The 24198-nt window shown below is 39.7% G+C and overlaps 2 protein-coding genes, 1 long non-coding RNA gene and 1 pseudogene across 4 annotated transcripts; 3 read left to right on the forward strand and 1 right to left on the reverse strand.

Annotated features, from left to right (window-relative positions):
* The first annotated feature begins 6791 nt into the window (after positions 1 to 6791).
* LOC147551248 (uncharacterized) lies at positions 6792 to 13712 on the forward strand. The gene is made up of 3 exons (XM_086668538.1): positions 6792 to 10061; positions 10169 to 10554; positions 11439 to 13712. Exons 1-3 carry the CDS (start codon positions 7025 to 7027, stop codon positions 13710 to 13712), a joined length of 5697 nt encoding a protein of 1898 aa, XP_086524664.1. The 5' UTR covers positions 6792 to 7024.
* Positions 13713 to 13781: 69 nt separating this feature from the next.
* Positions 13782 to 15122, forward strand: LOC147551249 (putative disease resistance RPP13-like protein 1). Its single transcript, XM_086666296.1, has 2 exons — positions 13782 to 14490; positions 14583 to 15122. Exons 1-2 carry the CDS (start codon positions 13782 to 13784, stop codon positions 14969 to 14971), a joined length of 1098 nt encoding a protein of 365 aa, XP_086522422.1. The 3' UTR covers positions 14972 to 15122.
* A 230-nt stretch (positions 15123 to 15352) lies between these two features.
* On the reverse strand, positions 15353 to 23661 carry LOC147551250 (uncharacterized). Its single transcript, XR_015236982.1, has 4 exons — positions 23357 to 23661; positions 23151 to 23220; positions 15886 to 17235; positions 15353 to 15399 (listed from the first exon to the last, which is right to left on the reverse strand). It is a non-coding gene; the product is annotated as an uncharacterized LOC147551250 (long non-coding RNA).
* Positions 17915 to 21631, forward strand: LOC147551251 (disease resistance protein RGA2-like; annotated as a pseudogene). Its single transcript, XR_015236981.1, has 2 exons — positions 17915 to 20989; positions 21079 to 21631. The product of XR_015236981.1 is annotated as a disease resistance protein RGA2-like (transcript).
* Positions 23662 to 24198: the final 537 nt, after the last annotated feature.

Raw genomic sequence — 24198 nt, forward strand, 5'->3', positions numbered from 1 at the left:
CACATACTAAACACTAAAGCATCAGAAATGTTAGTTGTCATGGTCTCCTGAAATAAGCCAACATCAATATTCTTTTTACGCACTATCCGTCTAATCGCTGGAATCCTACCATTTGCACTTATACCAAGTACGTTCCAGGATAGTAAATTGATCTCCATTAAATTACCCTCTCAACTCCCGTCCATTGTAGCTTTCTTCGACTTGACCTCACCTCCAAATCATTAAGGGACCATGCTAGTCTCGCCTTTTCCCTATCAACCCTTGAAGCCTTTTTCCGAATAGCTTTAGTGTCAACACTATGTGGAGTGGAGCTTATCACCAACTCTGAGTTATCTACTAGAGGATTAGCATTTGAAGCGACTGTTGACTCTACCATTAGAATTACCATAGTCATACTTGTCCAATATCCCAACCAAAGTATAATAGGTTGCAATTTGGGAAATGGTTCTCCATCCAACCACAACTCAAACCAAATGTTTGGAGGAAAAGATCTTATGTGTTAGCCTTAGTATAGGGCAAATTATTCATCCACCTCTCAAAGCTCTCAAACATTAGGAAGACGGAAGATGGTATAGCTCAAAGGCATAACATAGGGCAACTGTTTTTCTTTTTAAACAATAAGATTTGAATTCTATTCAGTAAAGAAATATACACGTTACTGTTGGGTTTTCCTCCTAGTGGGGAAACCTAGTTGGGTTTGGATTAGGAAACCAAACCCGGGCCCGAGTCGAGTTTCTTTGGGTCGGTTACTTATGACGGTGGAATTAGGGTTAAGGGTAAGTCTATAAATACCTCCTTAATCTTAATTAGAAGTATGCAACATAATTAGAAACGCACAAGAGAAGAAGGGAGAGAAGGAGGTTGCCGAGAAGAGTGGGGCAGAACTTTTTCAGCACGCGCAGTCTTCGTTGTTCGGAAAATCCGACGGTGAGTTCTTCTCCGATTGAGCTGAAATTTGGCAGAACTGTTCTTGACATAATAATCTAGTATTTGTACGGAGGGATCGTTGATTGGTCGCCGGAATCCTAGTGAATTTAGGGTCGTTTTGGACTGCAGATTTCTGGGCTGTTTTGTTCTTTCTTGTGAGGGTTTCTCCGTGTTTCTTCGTGTTTGAGATTGATTCTTTTGAGGAAGGGTCTGAGTCTCGGTTGGACGTAGTCTGTAACTACTTTGCTATCATAGTTGATTTGGTTGGACTACGAGTCCCGTGGTTTTTACTTCTCACATTGAGGAGGTTTTCCACGTTAAAAATCGTTGTCTTATTTACTTTCAGTTCTTTGTTTATTGCTCCCACATATTCTTCTATATTATCCTCGTAACTAACGCAAAGGGAAAAACTCTTGTTTCCGCTGCGCCTAAGTGCCCGTTTTTCCCAACAAGTGGTATCAGAGCTCCAGGTTAGAGAGTTCTTTGGATTGTGATAACTTCGGTTATTGGTTTGTTTGTGTTAGTGATGGAAAATATGGGTAGAATGATAAGTTTGAATGGTGCTAATTATCATCTATGGAAGGGTAAGATGGAAGACTTGCTCTTTGTGAAGGAATTTCACGCTCCGGTGTTTTATGAGAAGAAACCCGATGAGAAGACTGATGATCAGTGGACATTGCTAAATCGTCAAGTGTGCGGTTTGATAAGGCAATGGGTAGATGATAATGTGTTACATCATATTGAGAATGAGACTAATGCTCGTTCGTTGTGGTTGAAGCTGGAGCAGTTGTTTGCTCGGAAGACAGGAAATAATAAGATGTACATGATGAAAAAATTGCTCGAGTTAAGATATCAAGAGGGAACTCCCATGACTGATCACTTGAATGTGTTCCAGGGGTTACTCAACAAACTATCTGATATGGGAATAAACTTTGATGAGGAGATTCATGGTTTATGGCTTCTTGGTACGTTACCAGATTCTTGGGAGGTGTTCAGGATGTCTCTTTGTAACTCTACTTCCGAAGGAGTTATCTCAATGGATTTAGTGAAGAACAGTATCTTGAATGAAGAATCTAGGAGGCAGTCAAATCCTAGTTCTTCGAGTTCAGATGTGCTGGTTACTGAATCGCGGGGGAGAAGTTCACATAGAGAATCGAAGAAGAACAGAAGCAGAAGCAAATCTAACAAGTTTGCTAATGTGGAGTGTCATTACTGTCATAAGAGAGGGCACTTAAAGAAGAATTGCTGGTTGTTACAGAAAGAGAGTAAGCAAGGAAAGAAGCAAGAAGATAGTGGAGAGAGAGTAACTGTTACTGAAGATGAGTTTCTTATACTCTGTGAGAGTGATGCTATTAATGTTGCATGCCATGAATCCAGTTGGGTTATTGATAGTGGAGCAACTACTCATGCTACATCACAGCGGGATTTGTTCTATTCCTATACTTCGGGTAGTTATGGTTCTGTGAAGATGGGTAATGATGGTTTGGCTCAGGTTGTTGGCATTGGTGATATTTGCTTGGAGACTAGTATTGGTACTAGGTTGTTGCTTAAAGGAGTTAAGCATGTCCCAGACATTCGGTTGAATTTGATTTCTACAGGGAGACTTGATGATGAGGGTTTCTATAGCTTATTCGGAGGGGGTAAGTGGAAACTTTCACGGGGTTCAATGGTGGTGGCTCGAGGTGATAAGTTTTCATCGTTCTACTGGATGAAAGCTAAGGTCTCCATGGATGCAGTTAATGCAGTGAAGAATGATGATGCCATGGAGTTATGGCATAAGAGACTCGGTCACATCAGTGAGAAGGGATTGTCTGTGTTATCCAAGAGGGATGCCATTACAGGTATTTCTGGTTTGCAATTACAAAAGTGTGAACATTGTTTTGCAGGGAAACAACACAGGATCTCGTTCAAGTCTTCTGGATCTTCTAGAAAATCCGGGATACTTGATCTGGTGCATTCAGATGTATGTGGTCCAATGAAGACAAAATCTCTTGGTGGTGCATCATATTTTGTTACGTTCATTGATGATCACTCTAGAAAGTTGTGGGTTTATCTTATGAAGTCCAAAGATCAGGTTTTGGGTTATTTCAAGCAGTTTGTGGCATCGGTTGAGAGACAGACAGGTAAGAAACTGAAGTGCATTCGCAGTGATAATGGTGGAGAGTATTCTGGACCATTTGATGCTTACTGTAGAGAACACGGTATTCAGCATCAGAAGACGCCACCCAAGACTCCACAGTTGAATGGGTTGGCTGAGAGGATGAACAGGACGATTGTCGAGAGAGTTAGGTGTTTGATTTCACAGTCAGGCTTGGCACAGACTTTCTGGGGAGAAGCTTTGAGCTCGGTTGTTCATGTGTTGAACCTGTCACCCAGTGCTCCGTTGGAGGGTGATAGTCCAGAAAGGGTATGGACCGGTAAGGATATTTCTTATGGTCATCTGAAGGTCTTTGGGTGTAAGGCGTTTGTCCACATTCCCAAAGATGAAAGGTCGAAGCTGGAGATGAAATCGCGACAGTGTGTGTTCGTCGGTTATGGTCAGGATGATTTTGGGTATAGGTTCTATGACCCAGTGGAGAAGAAGCTCATCAGGAGCAGAGATGTTGTGTTCATGGAAGATCAAACGATTAAGGACATTGACAAGTCCGGAAATCCAGCTCAAGGTTATGAAGGTTTGATTGATTTGGAGGTTGCTCCTTCTACATCTGTCGATGGTCATGTCGAGGTTGAGGTTCAAGTTGATACACCCGGTGCTGATGCTCCCGCACAAGAAGATGGTACTGGTGATCATGGTGACGATCATGATGGAACACCAACTACCGAGAACCTCCCTACTGTTAGGAGATCTGAGAGAGGTCTGAGACGTTCGACAAGGTATGATCCTAGTAAGTATGTGTTACTTACTGATGGAGGAGAACCTGAAAGCTTTAGCGAAGCTTTGGAAGATGAACATAAACATGAATGGTGGAAGGCCATGAGAGACGAGATGGATTCTCTGGAGGAGAACCATACGTTTGAGCTGGTGAAGTTGCCTCAAGGTAAGAGGGCATTGCTTAACAGGTGGGTGTATAGAGTTAAGCATGAGGAGACCATGTTGCTCCCTCGATACAAGGCTAGGTTGGTTGTGAAAGGATTCAGCCAAAGGAAGGGAATAGATTTCGATGAAATATTCTCTCCTGTTGTGAAGATGTCATCCATTCGGGTTGCAATTGGATTGGCAGCGAGCCTTGATCTAGAGGTGGAGCAAATGGATGTAAAGACTGCTTTTCTCCATGGGGATTTGGAGGAAGAGATTTACATGATGCAACCGGAAGGCTTTGTGAAGAAGGGCAAAGAGGACTATGTTTGCCGCTTGAAGAAAAGCCTTTATGGATTGAAACAGGCACCGAGACAGTGGTATAAGAAGTTTGAGTCAGTTATGGGGGAGCATGGTTATAACAAGACTACTTCAGATCATTGTGTGTTTGTTCAGAGGTTTGGTGAAGGTGATTTTATCATCTTACTGTTGTACGTAGACGATATGTTGATTGTGGGGAGAAATTCGAGGAGAATTCTGGAGTTGAAGAAGCAGCTCAGCAAGTTTTTCGCCATGAAAGATTTGGGTCCAGCGAAGCAGATTCTTGGTATAAGAATTGTTAGAGATAGAGAGAATAGGTTGATTCACTTATCTCAGGAAAAGTACATTGAGAAGATACTTCAAAGGTTTTGCATGGACAAATCTAAAGCTGTCAGCACTCCTCTTGCTGGACACTTTAGATTGAGCAGTCAACATAGTCCGAGTACAGATTCAGAGCTGGAAGCTATGGAGATGGTTCCATATGCTTCTGCAGTTGGTAGTTTGATGTATGCTATGGTGTGTACCAGACCTGACATAGCTCATGCGGTTGGTACTGTTAGTAGGTTTCTTTCTAATCCGGGGAAGGAACACTGGGCTGCAGTAAAGTGGATTTTGAGATATCTTCGAGGGACTTCTGGTTTGAAGCTTACTTTCGGAGGTGATGGGCCACTACTGGTCAGTTACACTGACGCTGATATGGCTGGGGATGTTGATTCCAGGAAGTCTACTTCGGGTTACTTGGTAACATTTGCAGGGGGAGCTGTAGCATGGCAGTCAAGGCTGCAAAAGTGCGTTGCACTTTCTACCACTGAAGCTGAGTTTATAGCCGCAACTGAAGCTTGTAAGGAGTTGTTGTGGATGAAGAATTATCTTGAGGAGATCGGATTCAATCAAGATAAGTATGTATTGCTTTGTGACAGTCAAAGTGCAATACATCTCGGCAAGAATTCGACGTTTCATTCGCGTTCGAAGCACATCGATGTGAGGTATCACTGGATACGAGATGTGGTTGCTTCTAAGGAGTTAGAGCTGGTTAAAGTTCATACAGACGATAACGGAGCTGATATGATGACGAAGGCTCTGCCGAAGGGGAAGCTGGAGGTCTGTCGAGGGATAGCGGGGCTGGTTGTTCAGGACAATCGAGGAAAAGCGGAGCTGGCTGTTTCCAGGGTTGTCAAGGGGACAACAGGGCTGGCTGTTTCTCCCACCTAGTCGGAGGGGGAGTTTGTTGGGTTTTCCTCCTAGTGGGGAAACCTAGTTGGGTTTGGATTAGGAAACCAAACCCGGGCCCGAGTCGAGTTTCTTTGGGTCGGTTACTTATGACGGTGGAATTAGGGTTAAGGGTAAGTCTATAAATACCTCCTTAATCTTAATTAGAAGTATGCAACATAATTAGAAACGCACAAGAGAAGAAGGGAGAGAAGGAGGTTGCCGAGAAGAGTGGGGCAGAACTTTTTCAGCACGCGCAGTCTTCGTTGTTCGGAAAATCCGACGGTGAGTTATTCTCCGATTGAGCTGAAATTTGGCAGAACTGTTCTTGACATAATAATCTAGTATTTGTACGGAGGGATCGTTGATTGGTCGCCGGAATCCTAGTGAATTTAGGGTCGTTTTGGACTGCAGATTTCTGGGCTGTTTTGTTCTTTCTTGTGAGGGTTTCTCCGTGTTTCTTCGTGTTTGAGATTGATTCTTTTGAGGAAGGGTCTGAGTCTCGGTTGGACGTAGTCTGTAACTACTTTGCTATCATAGTTGATTTGGTTGGACTACGAGTCCCGTGGTTTTTACTTCTCACATTGAGGAGGTTTTCCACGTTAAAAATCGTTGTCTTATTTACTTTCAGTTCTTTGTTTATTGCTCCCACATATTCTTCTATATTATCCTCGTAACTAACACAAAGGGAAAAACTCTTGTTTCCGCTGCGCCTAAGTGCCCGTTTTTCCCAACAAGTGGTATCAGAGCTCCAGGTTAGAGAGTTCTTTGGATTGTGATAACTTCGGTTATTGGTTTGTTTGTGTTAGTGATGGAAAATATGGGTAGAATGATAAGTTTGAATGGTGCTAATTATCATCTATGGAAGGGTAAGATGGAAGACTTGCTCTTTGTGAAGGAATTTCACGCTCCGGTGTTTTATGAGAAGAAACCCGATGAGAAGACTGATGATCAGTGGACATTGCTAAATCGTCAAGTGTGCGGTTTGATAAGGCAATGGGTAGATGATAATGTGTTACATCATATTGAGAATGAGACTAATGCTCGTTCGTTGTGGTTGAAGCTGGAGCAGTTGTTTGCTCGGAAGACAGGAAATAATAAGATGTACATGCTGAGAGCTAATGACTCAATTATCTATATGTCAAGAGAGAAATATTATATCGAACAACTAGAAAGAATCGCCGTCTTCCCACTCAAAAACTCGAGTAGAACCAGCCTGAAACTATAAACACCACTTCTCTTTGTCAATTGCCAATATAAAGCAAATCCAGGACCTGCATAACCCAGAGTTCACACTACTCTACTGGTCAAATGAGTAATACCTTATGGGTAGCCTGATATTTGACTTAGAAAAAAAGATGGAGGAAAAATTATATTTTGAATATGAAGTATTAAAGTCTTGTAGTCCAAACATTCAAAGTCAAACCTCTCTCTCTCTCTCTCTCTCTCTCTCTCTCTCTCTCTCTCTCCATACCTCTCTCTACATCTCTCTCTAAGTGCTCAAGGAAAGACTGTTCTGATTTATCCCCATTCCCCCAATTAGTAGAGGAGATGGCTGCTTCAACAACCTTTCAAGTATTAGTATCCCCATTACTTGGGACTGTTTTTGATAATCTCAGCTCTCTTCTCCAAACAGAGTTTGCACTACTTTCTGGTCTTACAGGAGAACTAGAGAAACTTTTCAGCACACTTTCCACCATTAATGATGTCATTGAAGATGCTGAATTAACACAACTTAGAAACAAACCCATTCGTAATTGGTTGAGAAAACTCAAGGATGTAGCTTATGATGCTGAAGATATCTTGGATGAGTTTGCAACTATAGCTTCTTTAAACACTAAAACAATGGATACTACCCACAGCTCCAACAATGTTCAGGTACAGGTACTTTCTGCTTCATCTTGTTTCAGTTTCAAACATGTTTTATTTCGTCGTTCAATTGCCAAAAGAATAAGAAAAGTTCAAGTAAAATTCGATGAGATTGCCAAAGAAAGATTGAATTTCCATTTAGCAGTAGGAAATATTGTTGAACCCAGGTTGAACCAATATCGAGAAACTAGCTCTTTTATAGCCGAGGAAGAAATTTATGGAAGGGAAGATGATAAAGACTACATAGTAAACCTATTGATCGACAATATTCAGGTTGGGTTACTTGATGATGGAGATAGTCAAGGAGGAGATGCTTCTGTCTCTGTCTGCGTGATACACGGGATGGGTGGTCTTGGGAAGACAACTCTTGCTAAAATGGTCTATAATGATGGAAGGATTGTTGACCATTTTCAGGTTAGATGTTGGGTTTGTGTCTCTGACAATTTCGACCCGAAATCCCTTCTCAGAGCTACTATAGAATCTTTAGGAGGGTTCACAAGTGATGTAGAAAACTTGGATCCTTTGCAGCGTCACCTTCACAAAAAACTGAGTGGGAAGAGGTTTCTGGTTGTGTTAGATGATGTATGGAGTGATGATCAGACAAAGTGGGATGTATTAAAATCCTCGTTCAGATGTGGACGTCGAGGTAGTTTAATTATTGTCACCACCAGGCTTGAGAAAGTTGTATCCATAATGTCTACTCTTCCAGTTTGTCGCCCAAAATATTTATCCGAAGAGGATTGTTGGTCATTGTTCAAACATCGTGCTTTCGATATGAGCAAGAATGAATTAGCAAACTATTCAAAGTTGGAAGCTGTTGGCAAGGAGATAGTTAAAAAGTGTGGAGGCGTACCTTTGGCTGCAAAAGTGTTAGGAGGGCTACTTCGCTTCACCAGAGAAGAAGACTATTGGTTGTTTGTGAGAGATAACGAAATTTGGAGACTTCCATCGGACAAAGAAGACCCCATCTTGTCAATTTTGAGGTTGAGTTATGATCATTTACCTTCACATCTGAGGGCATGCTTTGCTTATTGCTCAATCTTTCCCAAAGATTACAAGTTAGACAGAAAAGAGTTGATTTATTTATGGATGGCAAATGGTTTTCTTCGACGTAAACAAGGTGGCATAGAGTTGGAAGTTATAGGAAATGATTTTTTCAATGATTTACTGTGGAGGTCATTCTTTCAAGACATCGAAAAAGATGAATTTGGCAATGTATTATCATGTAAAATGCATGATTTAATGCATGATCTTGCATGTTCTATAATGGGGGAGGAATGTTCGGCGAATGAATTTGACGAGGCAGATGCTACTGGTAAAAGGAGTATGAGACATTTGTCGTTTATCTCATTCGATTCACCTTCAGCGTTGAGCCATCACGAGCTTTTCCTGCTAAAACCACAAACAAAATTGCGCAATCTGTTATTGAACTATAAGTCATTCTCTAAGGATTATCTTCGATTAAACTCAAAAGAATATCAAAAGTTACGCGCATTAGATTTGTCACAGTCAAATATAAGCAAACTACTAAATTCGGTATGCAATTTGAAGCACTTGAGATATCTCAACCTCTCCTTCACTAGTATAAGATCATTTCCTAATAAATCATTTTCTCAACTAAGAAACTTGCAGACGTTGAAATTAAATGACTGTTATTCTCTTCAAACGTTACCTGAAGACTTGGCGAAATTGACCAGCCTTAGACACCTATACATCGAGAGGTGCCACAACTTATCTCGAATGCCAAGGGGTATGAGGAAACTAGTTTGTCTCCAAACATTAAGCATCTTCATTGTGGGAGCAGGGAGTGATTCTGGTATTCAGCAATTACAAGGACTAAACAACCTTGGAGGAGAACTAACGATAAAAGCCATGGAGCATGTGAGAAATGCAAATGATGCTAAAAAAGCCAACTTGATGAGAAAGAAGAATCTACGTAACTTAAATTTGGTCTGGTCACGGGTGACTCAGGTTCAACAAAATAATGGCACTAACAAAAAACAAGAAGAGGTAATGGAATTCATGGGAGAAGGCCTCCAATATCTCCCTAATATGAAGAAGCTTGGTATAGAATGGTATGGGGGTGCAAAGTTTCCGAGCTGGATGAGGGATCTGTCATGTTTTTCAAATCTCATTGAAATTTCAGTAACGGGTTGTCAAAGTTGGGAACATCTACCACCGCTTGGGCAGCTACCCATACTTAAGGTTCTTCAAATTTCCCACATGCGCTCGGTGAAGTATGTTAGAAATGAGTTCTATGTTGGAAATCAAGGTGGTCATCAAGGCAGCTTCTTCCCATCACTCGAAGATCTTACACTATCTGAGATGCCTAATCTGGAGGAATGGTCGTCACCATCATCAAAAGCAGAGAACGGAATAAGAGAAGATGTACAATATTCTTCATTTCCCCGTCTTAGAAGCTTAACCATCTCCAAATGCCACAAGTTAAGAAGATGCCTCCCATTGCCATTGTCTTTAAGAACATTAGAACTAACTGAATGTCGAGAAACGGTTTTAATAAAATGGTTGGAAAGTCCCCTCCCTTATCTTTCTACCCTTTTAATTGTTGGACTTGATGATTTAATATCTTTCCCAGTATCACAGATGAAGAAATTTCACAACCTTGCTTATCTTAGGATAACTCACTGCCACAAGCTCAGGGTTTTGCAGAAGGAGCTTATTCAAAATCTCACTTCACTAACTGCATTGTACATTAGAGGTACAAACTTTATATTAGTTCTCTTCCCTCCTTTTTTCTAATTCCAATTGTCAATGCTTGAAAGAGATATCCGACATTAAGAACCTTTGTTACATTGTATATTGCAGATTGTCCAGAACTTGAGATCTCGATAGATGTTTTTAGCAACCTCGCTGCTCTTCGTGTTGTAGGTCTTCATTGCCTACCTAAGATGACATCCTTGCCAATGATGGGGTCGAAACCAGTCAGTGCCATACTTGAACGTTTATCGATCAGCGGTTGTCCACGCCTAACAACTTTGCCATGGTGGATGTCCAACCTTACAGCACTTCGTCGGTTAAGCATTGTTGATTGCACAAATCTGAAATCCTTGCCTGAAGGACTAAAACAGCTCACAACACTCAGTTGTTTGGTGATTAGTAGATGCCATTCCGATCTGCATAAACGGTACGAGAAACACAGGGGAGACGACTGGCACAAGATTGCACACATCCAATATTTCACCAACGAACCATAATCACGCCGAAATATGTTAAAAGAAACATAAGGCATTAAGCAAACTTAATTTTATCAATTTCTAGTCACTTGGTTAACCATTATGGTCAGAAAATGTGGTCCATCCAGCATATTAGAGTCACATATCTTCTTTGTCTTGTGAATTTCAAGCAGGATTTAAGTCAATAAATAAATTACTGCTTTGGCTTTTCTGCAGTTCTATTGAAGTTTAACACATATAATCAGTTGTTCAATCATTGAAATGGTGGAAGGTCACGACTTACGAGTGAGTGTAAGTAGAGTGTAAGAATAAAGTGAAAGGGACAATGTACTTGGAATATTTCAGTAACTAATAGTTTGGTTTAGAAAGATATTTTCGTACCAAAGGTATTAAAATGCATAAAACGCTAGGGAAGACTCAAACCTGAGCCTTTCCACCTAGCTACAGAAAGATTTCGTCTTGTCGGTGTGAACAACCTTTAAAAGCCTTCACTACTTGTCCACTTGAAAATTCAAATGTCAGCAACCTTTACAAGACTTCTAACACAAGAAGAAAACAAGCCAAACCCATACTCTCTTTGGGAATCTTAGTGTTAGTCTTGCATTAATATAAAATAAGAATTTCACATATATAATAAGATATGAAGTAATACCTTTATTGAGATTTGGAAAAGCATACACCAACACCAAAAAGTCTTGTGAGGGGATTATGAAATAATCAAGTCTTATATGAGAAATTCTAAGTCAAAAAGTATACTCTCTCTTATCTTATCTTTCTGAGAACAGATAGTGATATATGTACACAAACATATTATACATATACATATATATATAACAGAGAGAGAGAGAGAGAGAGAGACTTGAAACTTTATAGGTCAACCACTTTGCACAATTTTGCTCTAGATCTATCTCACATATACTAGAGAGATGGCTGCTTCAATGGCTCTTCAAGTTTTAGTATCTCCTTTACTTGGAACAGTGTTTGATAATCTCAGTTCCCTTATACAAAGTGAGTTTGCACTACTTTCCGGTGTCACAGGAGAGTTGGGTAAACTTTCCAGCACACTGTCCACCATTACAGATGTCATTGAAGATGCTGAGATGAAACAATTTAGAGATAAACCCATCCAGAATTGGTTGAGAAAACTCAAAGATGTCGCTTATGATGCTGAGGACATCTTGGACGACATAGCCACTGAAGCTTTAACAACTAAAACAATGGAGCCCCAGAGCTCCAACAACGTTCAGGTACTTTCCGTCTCATCTCGTTTCAGTTTCAAACAAGTTTTGTTTCGTCGTTCAATCGCCAAGAGAATTAGAGAAGTTCAGGGAAAATTCAATGAGATTGCCAAAGAAAGGTTGAATTTCCATTTAGCTGCTGGAAATACTAAACCCAGGTTGAGCCAGCAGCGGGAAACTAGCTCTTTTGAGGTTGAGGAAAAAGTGTACGGGAGGGACGATGACAAAGAATACATGGTGAAGCTATTGATCAACAACATTGGGGTTGGGGTGGAGGATGGTGATCGTCAAGTAAGAGATGCTTCTGTCTGCGTTATACACGGGATGGGTGGTCTTGGGAAGACCACTCTTGCTAAAATGGTTTACAATGATGGGAGAATTGTCGATCATTTTCAGCTTAGATGTTGGGTTTGTGTCTCTGACAACTTCGACCCAAAATCCCTTCTCAAAGCTACTATAGAATCGTTAGGAGGGGTGGCAAATGATCTTGAAAACTTGGATCCTTTGCAGCGTCGCCTTCAAGAAAAGCTGTCTGGGAAAAGGTTTCTAGTGGTGTTAGATGATGTATGGAATGATGACCAGACGAAGTGGGATCTGTTGAAATCCTCATTTAGATGTGGAAGCAAAGGTAGTTCAATTGTTGTGACCACCAGGCTTCAAAGTGTGGTATTAATAATGTCTACGCTTCCCGTTTGCCGCCCAAAAGGTTTATCGGAAGAGGATTGTTGGTCATTGTTCACGCATCGTGCTTTTGATATGAGTAGGAATGAAGTAGCAAAATATTCAAAATTGGAAGTTATTGGCAAGGAGATCGTGAAAAGGTGTGGAGGTATACCCTTGGCTGCGAAAGCATTAGGAGGCCTACTTCGCTTCAAAAGGGAAGAAAAGGAATGGTTGTGTCTGAGAGATAATAAAATTTGGGAACTTCAATCTGAAAAAGAAGATGACATCCTGTCAATATTGAGGTTGAGCTATGATCATTTACCCTCACATTTGAGGCCATGCTTTGCTTATTGCTCCATCTTCCCCAAAGATTGCAAACTGGAGCGAAAAGAACTAATCCATTTATGGATGGCGAACGGTTTTGTTCCACGTAAAAGAGGTGGAATGGAGTTGGAAGATGTAGGAAATGAGATGTTTAATGAATTACTCTGGAGGTCTTTCTTTCAAGACATACAAAAAGATAAGTTCGGTGACGTATTATCATGTAAAATGCATGATTTAATGCATGATCTTGCATGTTCTATAATGGGGGAAGAATGTCTGTTGACTCAGTTTCAAACAACACATAATATTGGTGAAAGAAGTTTGAGGCATTTGTCGTTTGTTTCCTTGGACTCACGTTCACCTCCAAGCAATCTTGAGCTTTTCCCACTAAAACCACAACCAAACTGGCGAACTCTCCTATTTAAGTATCCACAATTCTCTACGACATCCATTCAATTAAACTTCAAAAATCTAAAAAACTTACGTGCATTAGATTTGAGTAGGTCAAATGTAAGCAAACTGCTTGATTCAATAGGAAATTTGAAGCACTTGAGGTACCTGGATATCTCTTTCACAGGTATTAAAGTATTACCTAACAATCCATTTTGTCAACTAAGAAATTTGCAGACGTTGAAACTAAATGGCTGTAACCGCCTTGAAATGTTACCTCAGGACCTGTCAAAATTGAGCAAACTCAGACATCTATATATTGAAGGGTGTGATGCATTAACCCGAATGCCAAATGGTATGGGGCAGTTGGTTTGTCTCCAAACATTAAGCATCTTCTCCGTGGGGCCGGGGAGTGGTTCTTGTATTGAGCAACTAGAAAGACTAAACAACTTGAGTGGTACGATAGTGATAAAAGGAATGGAGAATGTGAGAACGGCAAGTGATGCTAAAAAAGCCAACTTGATGGGAAAGAAAAATTTAAATAACCTAGAGTTGGTCTGATCATCAGTTACCCGCGTCGAGGAAAGTAATGGCACCAGTGAAGAACAGGAAGAGGTCTTGTTTGAAATCATGGGAGGAGGTCTCAAACATCACCTTAATATGAAAAAGGTTGGCATAAAAGGGTATGGAGGTGCAACGTTTCCGGGCTGTATGAGTGATTTGTCATGTCTTTTGAATGTCGTTAAAATCTCACTCATAGATTGTCAAAGATGCAGATATCTACCATCACTTGGGCAACTACCCCTCCTTAAAGTTCTTAAAATCAAACAAATGGATTCAGTAAAATACATTAGAGATGAGTTCTATCACGGGAATCATGGTGGCCACGATCTAGGTTTCGTCTTCTTTCCATCACTCGAAGATCTTACATTATCTGGGATGCCTAATCTGGAGGAATGGTTGTCACCGTCGTCAAGCGAAGATAACGGAATAACAGAAGTTGTACAATGTTCTTCATTCCCCTGCCTCAGAAGCTTAACCATATCCAAGTGCCCCAAGTTAAGAAGATGCCTCCCATTGCCAGTGTCTTTAAGAAGATTACAACTAACTGAATGCCGACAATCAATTCTAATAAGATGGATGGGGAGTCATCTCCCCTGTCTTTCTAACCTTTATATTGTTGGATTTGATGATTTAATATCCTTTCCAGTAACAGAAATGACGGTGAAAACGTTGCAGAACCTTACTTATCTGAGAATATCTCACTGCAGCAAGCTTAAGATTCTGCCTCAGGAGCTTATGGAAAATCTCACTTCACTAATAAAATTGGTCATTAAAGGTCTGTGTTCTATTCTTCTTTTTTTTTCCAAAAATCAGTACAGAAGCTTGATTATGTTGCCTCCTTGACTTTATTATCGTTGTATATTGCAGAATGTCCAGAACTTGAATTCTCGCCAAATGATTTTCAGAACCTCACCTCTCTTCGTGCTCTGTATCTTATAAACCTACCTAAGATGACATCTTTGCCGTTAGTAGGATCAGACCATGTCGGTGCCATGCTTGAAGCTTTATCCATAACTGATTGTTCAGGCCTAACAACTTTGCCTGAGTGGATAACAAATCTATCAACACTTATTTGGTTAGAGATTTGGCGTTGCAAGAATTTTAAATTCTTGCCAGAAGGACTAGAAAGACTCAAAGCTCTCAGTTCAATGGAGATTATTGAATGCCATCCAGATCTACATAGACGATGCAATATAGATAAGGGAACCGACTGGCATAAGATTTCCCACATTCGATATTTCAGCAACATACCATAACCACAATGTTTTTGTTGGAAAGACAGATGAGACGGAGAATGTTTTATGTTATGTAACATCTCATTTTGAATGTTATGTTCTGTTAACTGACTCCTACTAACAGTTTTGAGTTTTGTTAGTGATATAACTTATAAGAACTTTAATGAAGTCATCTGCAGTGTCGAAGCAATCGTTATACTGAATATAATTTCTATGAAAATTATATTCCCCTGATATGTGATTCTGTGAGATAGTATGTTGTAGATAACACATTTAAGTACTAGCAATGGTGATAAAACTATAAAAGAGGGTAGTAAACAAATCGTAAAAAGTAAACACGAGATGACTAGTACTAAATGCTAACTAAATCAGCAGAAGATGAAGAAATAGGAAATTCGACTTACTTTAGACGTGAGTATTCACAATTTCCTCAGCAGTCTCTCCACTTCCTGCAAACTCCAGCACAAGCAACTATCATTCTTCCGCAAAGGCCAAATAGTGCGACAATCATCTCGTACGCGTCGAGAATGTACAGTTGATAATAAAAGTATCAGATCACTTGCGTATTTCAAAGATACTATATCTCTTGACCACAAACTAAGATATTCCTATGGATATCTTTTAATACTATATATGTCTTAACCAAATGAAGTAGATATAAGCTTGACAAACTCGGTCGTAAAATGAGAGCTTCCTAAATGATATATTGATATGCAACATGGTTAGTTATTTTGATAAAATTCTTGATCTGAAAAGAGAATTCCATTTGACGAATCGAGTTATTAAAGGCAGTACAAGCAGGAGTTGAGTAGATAGGAAATTCGGCCTTAGGTAACAAATGTAGTTCTACCAGTCTTCTTTGTCTTTAGAAAGTAGAATCATAAGAAACTTGCAGATGTTGAAATTAAATGACTATTATTCGCTTCAAATGTTACCTGAAGACTTGGCGAAATTGACGTGCCTCAGACACCTATACATCGAAAGGTGCCATAACTTATCTCGAATGCCAAAGGGTATGAGAAACTAGTTTGTCTCCAAACATTAAGCATCTTCAATGTGGGAGCAAGGAATGCTCCTGGTATTGAGCAATTACAAGGACTAAACAACCTTGGAGGAGAGCTAACGATTAAAGTCATGGAGCAGGTGAGAAATACAAACGATGCTAAAAAGCCAACTTGATGAGAAAGAAGAATCTACATAACCTAAATTTGGACTGGTCACAGGCGACTCAGGTTCAACAAAATAATGGCACTAAGCCACTAACAAGAAACAAGAAGAGGTAACGGAATTCATGGAAGAAGGCCTCCAATATCTCCCTAATATGAAGAAGCTTGGTATAGAACGGTATGGACTATGGAGGTGCAAAGTTCCCGAGCTGGATGAGGGATCTGTCATGTTTTTCAAATCTCATCGAAATTTCAGTAACGGGCTGTCAAAGTTGGGAACATCTACCACCGCTTGGGCAGCTATCCATACTTAGGTTCTTCAAATTTCCCACATGAGCTCAGTGAAGTATGTTAGAAATGAGTTATATGTTGGAAATCAAGGTGGTCATCAATGCAGCTTCTTCCGATCACTCGAAGATCTTACACTATCTGAGATGCCTAATCTGGAGGAATGGTCGTCACCGTCATCAAATGTAGAGAACAGAATAAGAGAAAATGCACAATATTCTTCATTTCCCCGCCTTAGAAGCTTAACCATCTCCAAATGCCACAAGTTAAGAAGATGCCTCCCATTGCCATTGTCTTTAAGAACATTAAACCTAACTGAATGCCGAGAAACAGTTTTAATAAGATGGTTGAAAAGTCCCCTCCCTCATCTTTCTACCCTTATTATAGTTGGAGTTGATGATTTAATATCATTCCCAGTAGCACGAATGAAAAAATCTGCACAACCTTGTTCATCTAAGGATATCTCACTGCCACAAGCTCAGGATTTTGCATAAGGAGCTTATCGAAAATCTCACTTCACTAACTGCATTGTACATTAGAGGTACTTGGAATATTTCAGTAACTAATCCTACATTGAGCAGAAGTATATCCGAAAAGCATGATGCTAGACATATTGGGTTATCAAGTTTGAGCATAATTGCTTGCCATATAGCACTTGACGTTCATTCTTTGGTGCAAATAGGATCTTTAGTTTGGTTTAGAAAGATATTTTCGTACCAAAAGATGATAAAACGCTAGGGACGACTCGAAACTGAGCCTTGTCACCTAGCTACAAAAAGATTTCATCTTGTCTGTGTGAACAACCTTTAAAAGTCTTCACTACTTGTCCACCTGAAAAGTCCAAATTCAACAACCTTAAAAAAGACTTCTAACACAAGAAGAAAACAAGCCAAACCCATACTCTTTTTGGGACTCTTAGTGTTAGTCTTGCATTAATATAAAATAAGAATTTCACATATATTATAAGTAACTACATAATATATGAAGTACTAGCTTTATTCAAATTTGGAAAAAGCATACATCAACACCAAAAAGTCTTGTGAGGCCTGGATTATAAAATATTAAAGTCTTAAATGAGAACAATTCTAAGTCAAAAAGTATATGCTCTCTTATCGTATCTTTCTGAGAACAGAAAGTGATATACAGTGGAGGATCCACTGTGAGACTAGGGGAGGCTGTAGCCCCTATCACTCCTTGAAATTGGGAGTTCGGAAAATAAACTTGCCCCTTGAATTAATAAATATATTTACTAAGTTGGTACCATAGTTCATTTGGCAAAGCCAACATTTCTTCTTTGAGGTCTATGGTTCAATTCTTGCCCAACAAGGTATTTTGCTACTATTTTTTTCTAACTCAATTTTGATGCAAAATTCCAAACCTATACGTTCACGACAATTCAGTTAGCTGTTATAATTATTTTATTTATAGATATAACAAAAAATTATAAATTTGCTTAAACAAATTATGCTCTAGATCTATCTCTTGGAGACTTGCAACTTTATAGGTCAACCACTTTGCACAATTCTGCTCTAGATCTATCTCACATATACTGGAGAGATGGCTGCTTCAATGGCCATTCAAGTTTTAGTATCTCCTTTACTTGGAAGTGTGTTTGATAATCTCAGTTCCCTTATACAAAGTGAGTTTGTACTACTTTCCGGTGTCACAGGAGAGTTGGGTAAACTTTCCAGGACACTGTCCACCATTACAGATGTCATTGAAGATGCTGAGATGAAACAATTTAGAGACAAACCCATCCAGAATTGGTTGAGAAAACTCAAAGATGTAGCTTATGATGCCGAGGACATCTTGGATGACATAGCCACTGAAGCTTTAACAACTAAAACAATGGAGACCCAGAGCTCCAACAACGTTCAGGTACTTTCCGTCTCATCTCGTTTCAGTTTCAAACAAGTTTTGTTTCGCCGTTCAATCGCCAAGAGAATTAGAGAAGTTCAGGGAAAATTCAATGAGATTGCCAAAGAAAGGTTGAATTTCCATTTAGCTGCTGGAAATACTAAACCCAGGTTGAGTCAGCAGCGGGAAACTAGCTCTTTTGAGGTTGAAGAAAAAGTGTATGGAAGGGAAGATGACAAAGAACATGTGGTGAAGCTATTGATCAACAACATTGGGGTTGGGGTGGACGTTGGTGATCGTCAAGTAAGAGATGCTTCTGTCTGCGTTATACACGGGATGGGTGGTATTGGGAAGACTACTCTTGCTAAAATGGTCTACAATGATGGGAGCATTGTCGATCATTTTCAGCTTCGATGTTGGGTTTGTGTCTCTGACAACTTCGACCCAAAATCCCTACTCAAAGCTACTATAGAATCGTTAGGAGGGGTTGCAAATGATCTTGAAAACTTGGATCCTTTGCAGCGCCGCCTTCAAGAAAAGCTGTCAGGCAAAAGGTTTTTAGCGGTGTTAGATGATGTATGGAATGATGATCAGGCCAAGTGGGATGTGTTGAAGTCCTCATTTAGATGTGGAAGCAAAGGTAGTTCAATTGTTGTGACCACCAGGCTTCAAAGTGTGGTATTAATAATGTCTACGCTTCCCGTGTGCCGCCCAAAGGGTTTATCGGAAGAGGATTGTTGATCATTGTTCACACACCGTGCTTTTGATATGAGTATGAACGAAGTAGCAAAATATTCAAAATTGGAAGTTATTGGCAAGGAGATCGTGAAAAAGTGTGGAGGTATACCATTGGCTGCAAAAGCATTAGGAGGCCTACTTCGCTTCAAAAGAGAAGAAAACGAATGGTTGTCTGTGAGAGATAATAAAATTTGGGAACTTCAATCTGAAAAAGAAGAGGACATCCTGTCAATTTTGAGGCTGAGCTATGATCATTTACCCTCACATTTGAGGCCATGCTTTGCTTATTGCTCCATCTTCCCCAAAGATTGCAAACTGGAGCGAAAAGAACTAATCCATTTATGGATGGCAAACGGTTTTGTTCCACGTAAAAGAGGTGGAATGGAATTGGAAGATGTAGGAAATGAGATTTTTAATGATTTACTCTGGAGGTCTTTCTTTCAAGACATCCGAAAAGATAAGTTTGGCGACGTATTATCCTGTAAAATGCATGATTTAATGCATGATCTTGCATGTTCTATAATGGGGGAAGAATGTTTATTGACTGAGTTTCTAACAACACATAATGTTGGTGAAAGAAGTTTGAGGCATTTGTCGTTTGTTTCCTTCGACTCACGTTCACCGCCAAGCAATCTTGAGCTTTTCCCAGTAAAACCACAACCAAACTGGCGAACTCTCCTATTTAAGTATCCACAATTCTCTAAGACATCTATTCAATTAAACTCCGTAAATCTAAAAAACTTACGTGCATTAGATTTGAGTTGGTCAAATGTAAGCAAACTGCTTAATTCAATAGGAAATTTGAAGCACTTGAGGTACCTGGATATCTCTTTCACAGGTATTAAAGTATTACCTAATGATTCATTTTGTCAACTAAGAAATTTGCAGACGTTGAAACTAAACGGCTGTTACCGGCTTGAGATGTTGCCACAGAACCTATCGAAATTGAGCCACCTCAGACACCTATATATTGAAGGGTGTGATGCACTAACCCGAATGCCAAATGGTATGGGGCAATTGGTTTGTCTCCAAACATTAAGCATCTTCTCCGTGGGGCCGGGGAGTGGTTCTGGTATTGAGCAACTAGAAGGACTAAACAACTTGAGTGGTACGGTAGTGATAAAAGGAATGGAGAATGTGAGAAAGGCAAGTGATGCTAAGAAAGCCAACTTGATGGGAAAGAAAAATTTAAATAACCTAGAGCTGGTCTGGTCATCAACTACCCGCGTCAGGGAAAGTAATGGCACCAGTGAAGAACAGGAAGAGGGCTTGTTTGAAATCATGGGAGGAGGTCTCAAACATCCCCTTAATATGAAAAAGGTTAGTATAAAAGGGTATGGAGGTGCAACATTTCCGAGCGGTATGAGGGATTTGTCATGTCTTTTGAATGTCGTTAAAATCTCACTCATAGATTGTCAAAGATGCAGATATCTACCTTCACTTGGGCAGCTACCCCTCCTGAAAGTTCTTAAAATCAAACAAATGGATCCAGTAAAATACATCAGAGATGAGTTCTATCACGGAAATCATGGTGGCCACGATCAAGGTTTCGTCTTCTTTCCATTACTCGAAGATCTCACACTGTCTGGGATGCCTAATCTGGAGGAATGGTTGCCACCGTCGTCAAGCGTGGATAACGGACTAACAGAAGTTGTACAATATTCTTCATTCCCCTGCCTCAGAAGCTTAACCATATCCAAGTGCCCAAAGTTAAGAAGATGCCTCCCATTGCCAGTGTCTTTAAGAAGATTACAACTAACTGAATGCCGACAATCGATTCTAATAAGATGTATGGAGAGTCGTCTCCCTTGTCTTTCTAACCTTTATATTGTTGGATTTGATGATTTAATATCCTTCCCAGTAACAGAAATGACGACGAAAACGTTGCAGAACCTTACTTATCTGAGAATATCTCACTGCAGCAAGCTTAAGATTCTGCCTAAGGAGCTTATGGAAAATCTCACTTCACTAATAAAATTGGTCATTAAAGGTCTGTGTTCTGTTTTTCTTTTTTTGCCAAAATCAGTACAGAAGCGCGATTATCTTGCTTCTTGACTTTATTATCGTTGTATATTGCAGAATGTCCAGAACTTGAATTCTCGCCAAATAATTTTCACAACCTCACCTCTCTTTGTGCTCTGTATCTTATCAACCTACCTAAGATGACATCTTTGCCGTTAGTAGGATCGGACCATGTCGGTGCCATGCTGGAAGCTTTATCCATAACTGATTGTTCAGGCCTAACAACTTTGCCTGAGTGGATAACAAATCTATCAACACTCATTTGGTTAGAGATTTGGCGTTGCAAGAATTTAAAATTCTTGCCAGAAGGACTAGAAAGACTCAAAGCTCTCAGTTCAATGGAGATTATTGAATGCCATCCAGATCTACATAGACGATGCAATATAGATAAGGGAACCGACTGGCATAAGATTTCCCACATTCGATATTTCAGCAACGTACCATAACCACAATGTTATTGTTGGGAAGACAGATGAGACTGTGAGAAAGTTTTATGTTATGTAATATCTCATTTTGAGTGTTCTGTTATGTTAACTGACTCCTACTAAAAGTTTCGAGTTTTGTTAGTGATATAACTTATAAGAACTTTAATGAAGTCATCTGCAGTGTCGAATGATTTACTATGGAGGTCGTGATTTGCTCATTGCTTTATCATTCCAAATAATTACAGATTGGAACGAAAAGAACTGATCCATTTATGGATGGCAAACAATTTTCTTCGACCTGAAGGAGGTGGCATGGAGTTAGGAAATATAGGCAATGAGATTTTTAATGATTTACTAAGGAGGTCTTTCTTTGAGGACATTAAAAAGGATGAATTTGGCAACGTTTTATCATGTAAAATGCATTTTACATAATGTCTACGCTTCCTGTGTACCGTCGAAAAGGTTTAACCTAAAAGGATTGTTGGTCATTGTTCAAGCACCATGCTTTTGATATGGTTAAAAACGAAATAGCAACCTATCCGGAATTGGAAGCTATTGGCAAACAGATAGTGAAAAAGTCTGGAGGTGTACCCTTGGCTGCCAAAGCCTTAGGAGGCCTACTTCGCTTCAAAAGAGACAAAAAACAGTGGATATTTGTAAGAGATGATGAAATTTGAGAATTTCAATCAGAAAACGAAGACCCCATTTTATCAATCTTGAGGTTGAGATACGATCAATTACCCTCACATTTGAGGTTGTGCTTTGCTTATTGCTCTATCTTTCCAAAAAATTACAGATTGGAACGGAAAGAACTGATCCATTTATGGAAATTTGAAGCACTTGAGGTACCTTGATCTCTCCTACACCTATATTAAACTATTACCTAATAAATCATTTTGTCGACTACAAAAATTGCAAACTTTGAAACTACATGGTTGTTACTTGCTTCGAATTTTCCCTGAAGACCTGGTGAAAATGAGCAGCCTCAGGTACCTATACATCAAAGACTGCTATGGACTAAACCGAATACCTAATGGTGTGGGGAAATTGGTAAGACTTCAAACCATGAGCATCTTCATTGTGGGGGCAGGGAACGGTTATGGTATTGAGCAATTACAAGGACTAAACAGTCCGGAAGGAGAGCTAGTGATAAAAGCCATGGAGCACGTAAGAAATGTGACTGATGTTAAAAAAGCCAACTTAATGAAAAAGAAGAATCTGCATAGTCTCGACTTGGTTTGGTCACGAGCTATAAATCTTGTTGGAAGTCTTGCTTGTAACTTGTCGAAGATGGGAACATCTACCGCTGCTTGGACTGCTACCCCTACTCAATCTGGAAGTATGCGGAATGAGTTCTCTGAAGTACATAGAGATGAGTGCTATCATGGAAACGAGGGTGGTCATCAAGGTTTCTTCTTCTTTCCATCACTCGAAAATCTTCGACTAGTAGGGATGCTAAATCTAGAGGAATGGGTGTCACCATAATCAAATTGAAGAGAACAAAATAAGAGAAGATGTACACTCTTCATTCCCTCGCCTTCATGTTTTATATTGCAGGTTGTCCAGAAGGGGGAATCGTGTACGTCATAGGTGATGCAGAAGGGGGAGGAGAGTGTACTGACTAAAACAGTAGAAACAGAAATACACCAAAAGAGAGAGAAATTCATATTTACTTGGAATGAAGAATATCAGAGAGTAGCTTACTTTTCAGGAACTGAAGTTTTCAAATTTTTTATCTTTTGTATTCTGAGCTGCCTTTACAAATCTCATAGATCTGCACCAGATGAACAATTATTAGTACCCAAGATAAAGGAAAAACCCCTAGATTGCTGGTACCTAAAAACATCTCTGATCAAAACGATTAAGTGCACATATCTTGTATTTGCTACTACTAGAATTGAACATTCAACCTGAAAACGAAGTATTTGTGGATGCCGAGCAGAAGCAAATTGATGAACGAAACCCTAATTTCAACCAATCTATCAATTAATTGGCAGAGAACAGAGAGGATGAGAAGAAGAGTATATGGATCGATTGAAACCCTAGAGGACATAAACAAATTGGTTGAAAGCAGGAGATCGATTGACGTGAGCCCAAATTTCAACCTCTCTTCCCGCCATTTTCAACATTGAGACGAGGAAGAGCATAAAACGTGAAAGTCCTTCCCGCGCTATTTTCAAGTTCTAAACCTGCAGAACTTGGGACGGGCTGGCGGGCTGAAGATGAATGCTTCAATGGTTCTTCAAGTTTTTAGATTCGGTATATTCCAATTTGGCCCCGCATTTGTGACCAACTAGAAAATTTGGCCCTATATTTGTCCAATATTTCGATTTACCCCCAAAACCATGTGTCTGTTTATCAAACTTAACAACCGATATTTTCTTTCGTTTTTACAGTCGTTTAAAAGTATTCCACTGTATGTCCTTTGACTCCTTTCTGTCTTTCTAACTCGTCAGAACGGTCACCTGAAAACAATTGGCAAGACATCTATTGGCGACCTCCGACTAATTTTTTTTAATCGTCTTCCTCTCTCCTTCACTACTATCACCTGCACCCAAGTTATATTCTTTCTCTTCCTCTCTCTTTCTCTCTCTCTCTCTCTCGAAAGCTCGAATCAAAGTTTCAGTTAGAAATCAATCAAATTATTACTCCCTCTGTCCTATTTTGTTTGGACTTTTGAACTTATTAAAGAGAGTTTATTTATCGTTGACAACTAAAATTACTTGACCAAGCTACCCATATTTATTATATA

Source organism: Eschscholzia californica, unplaced genomic scaffold (assembly GCF_041429995.1).
Source record: "Eschscholzia californica isolate CP2 unplaced genomic scaffold, dmEscCali1.0.p SCAF_3, whole genome shotgun sequence".
NCBI lineage: Eukaryota > Viridiplantae > Streptophyta > Magnoliopsida > Ranunculales > Papaveraceae > Eschscholzia > Eschscholzia californica.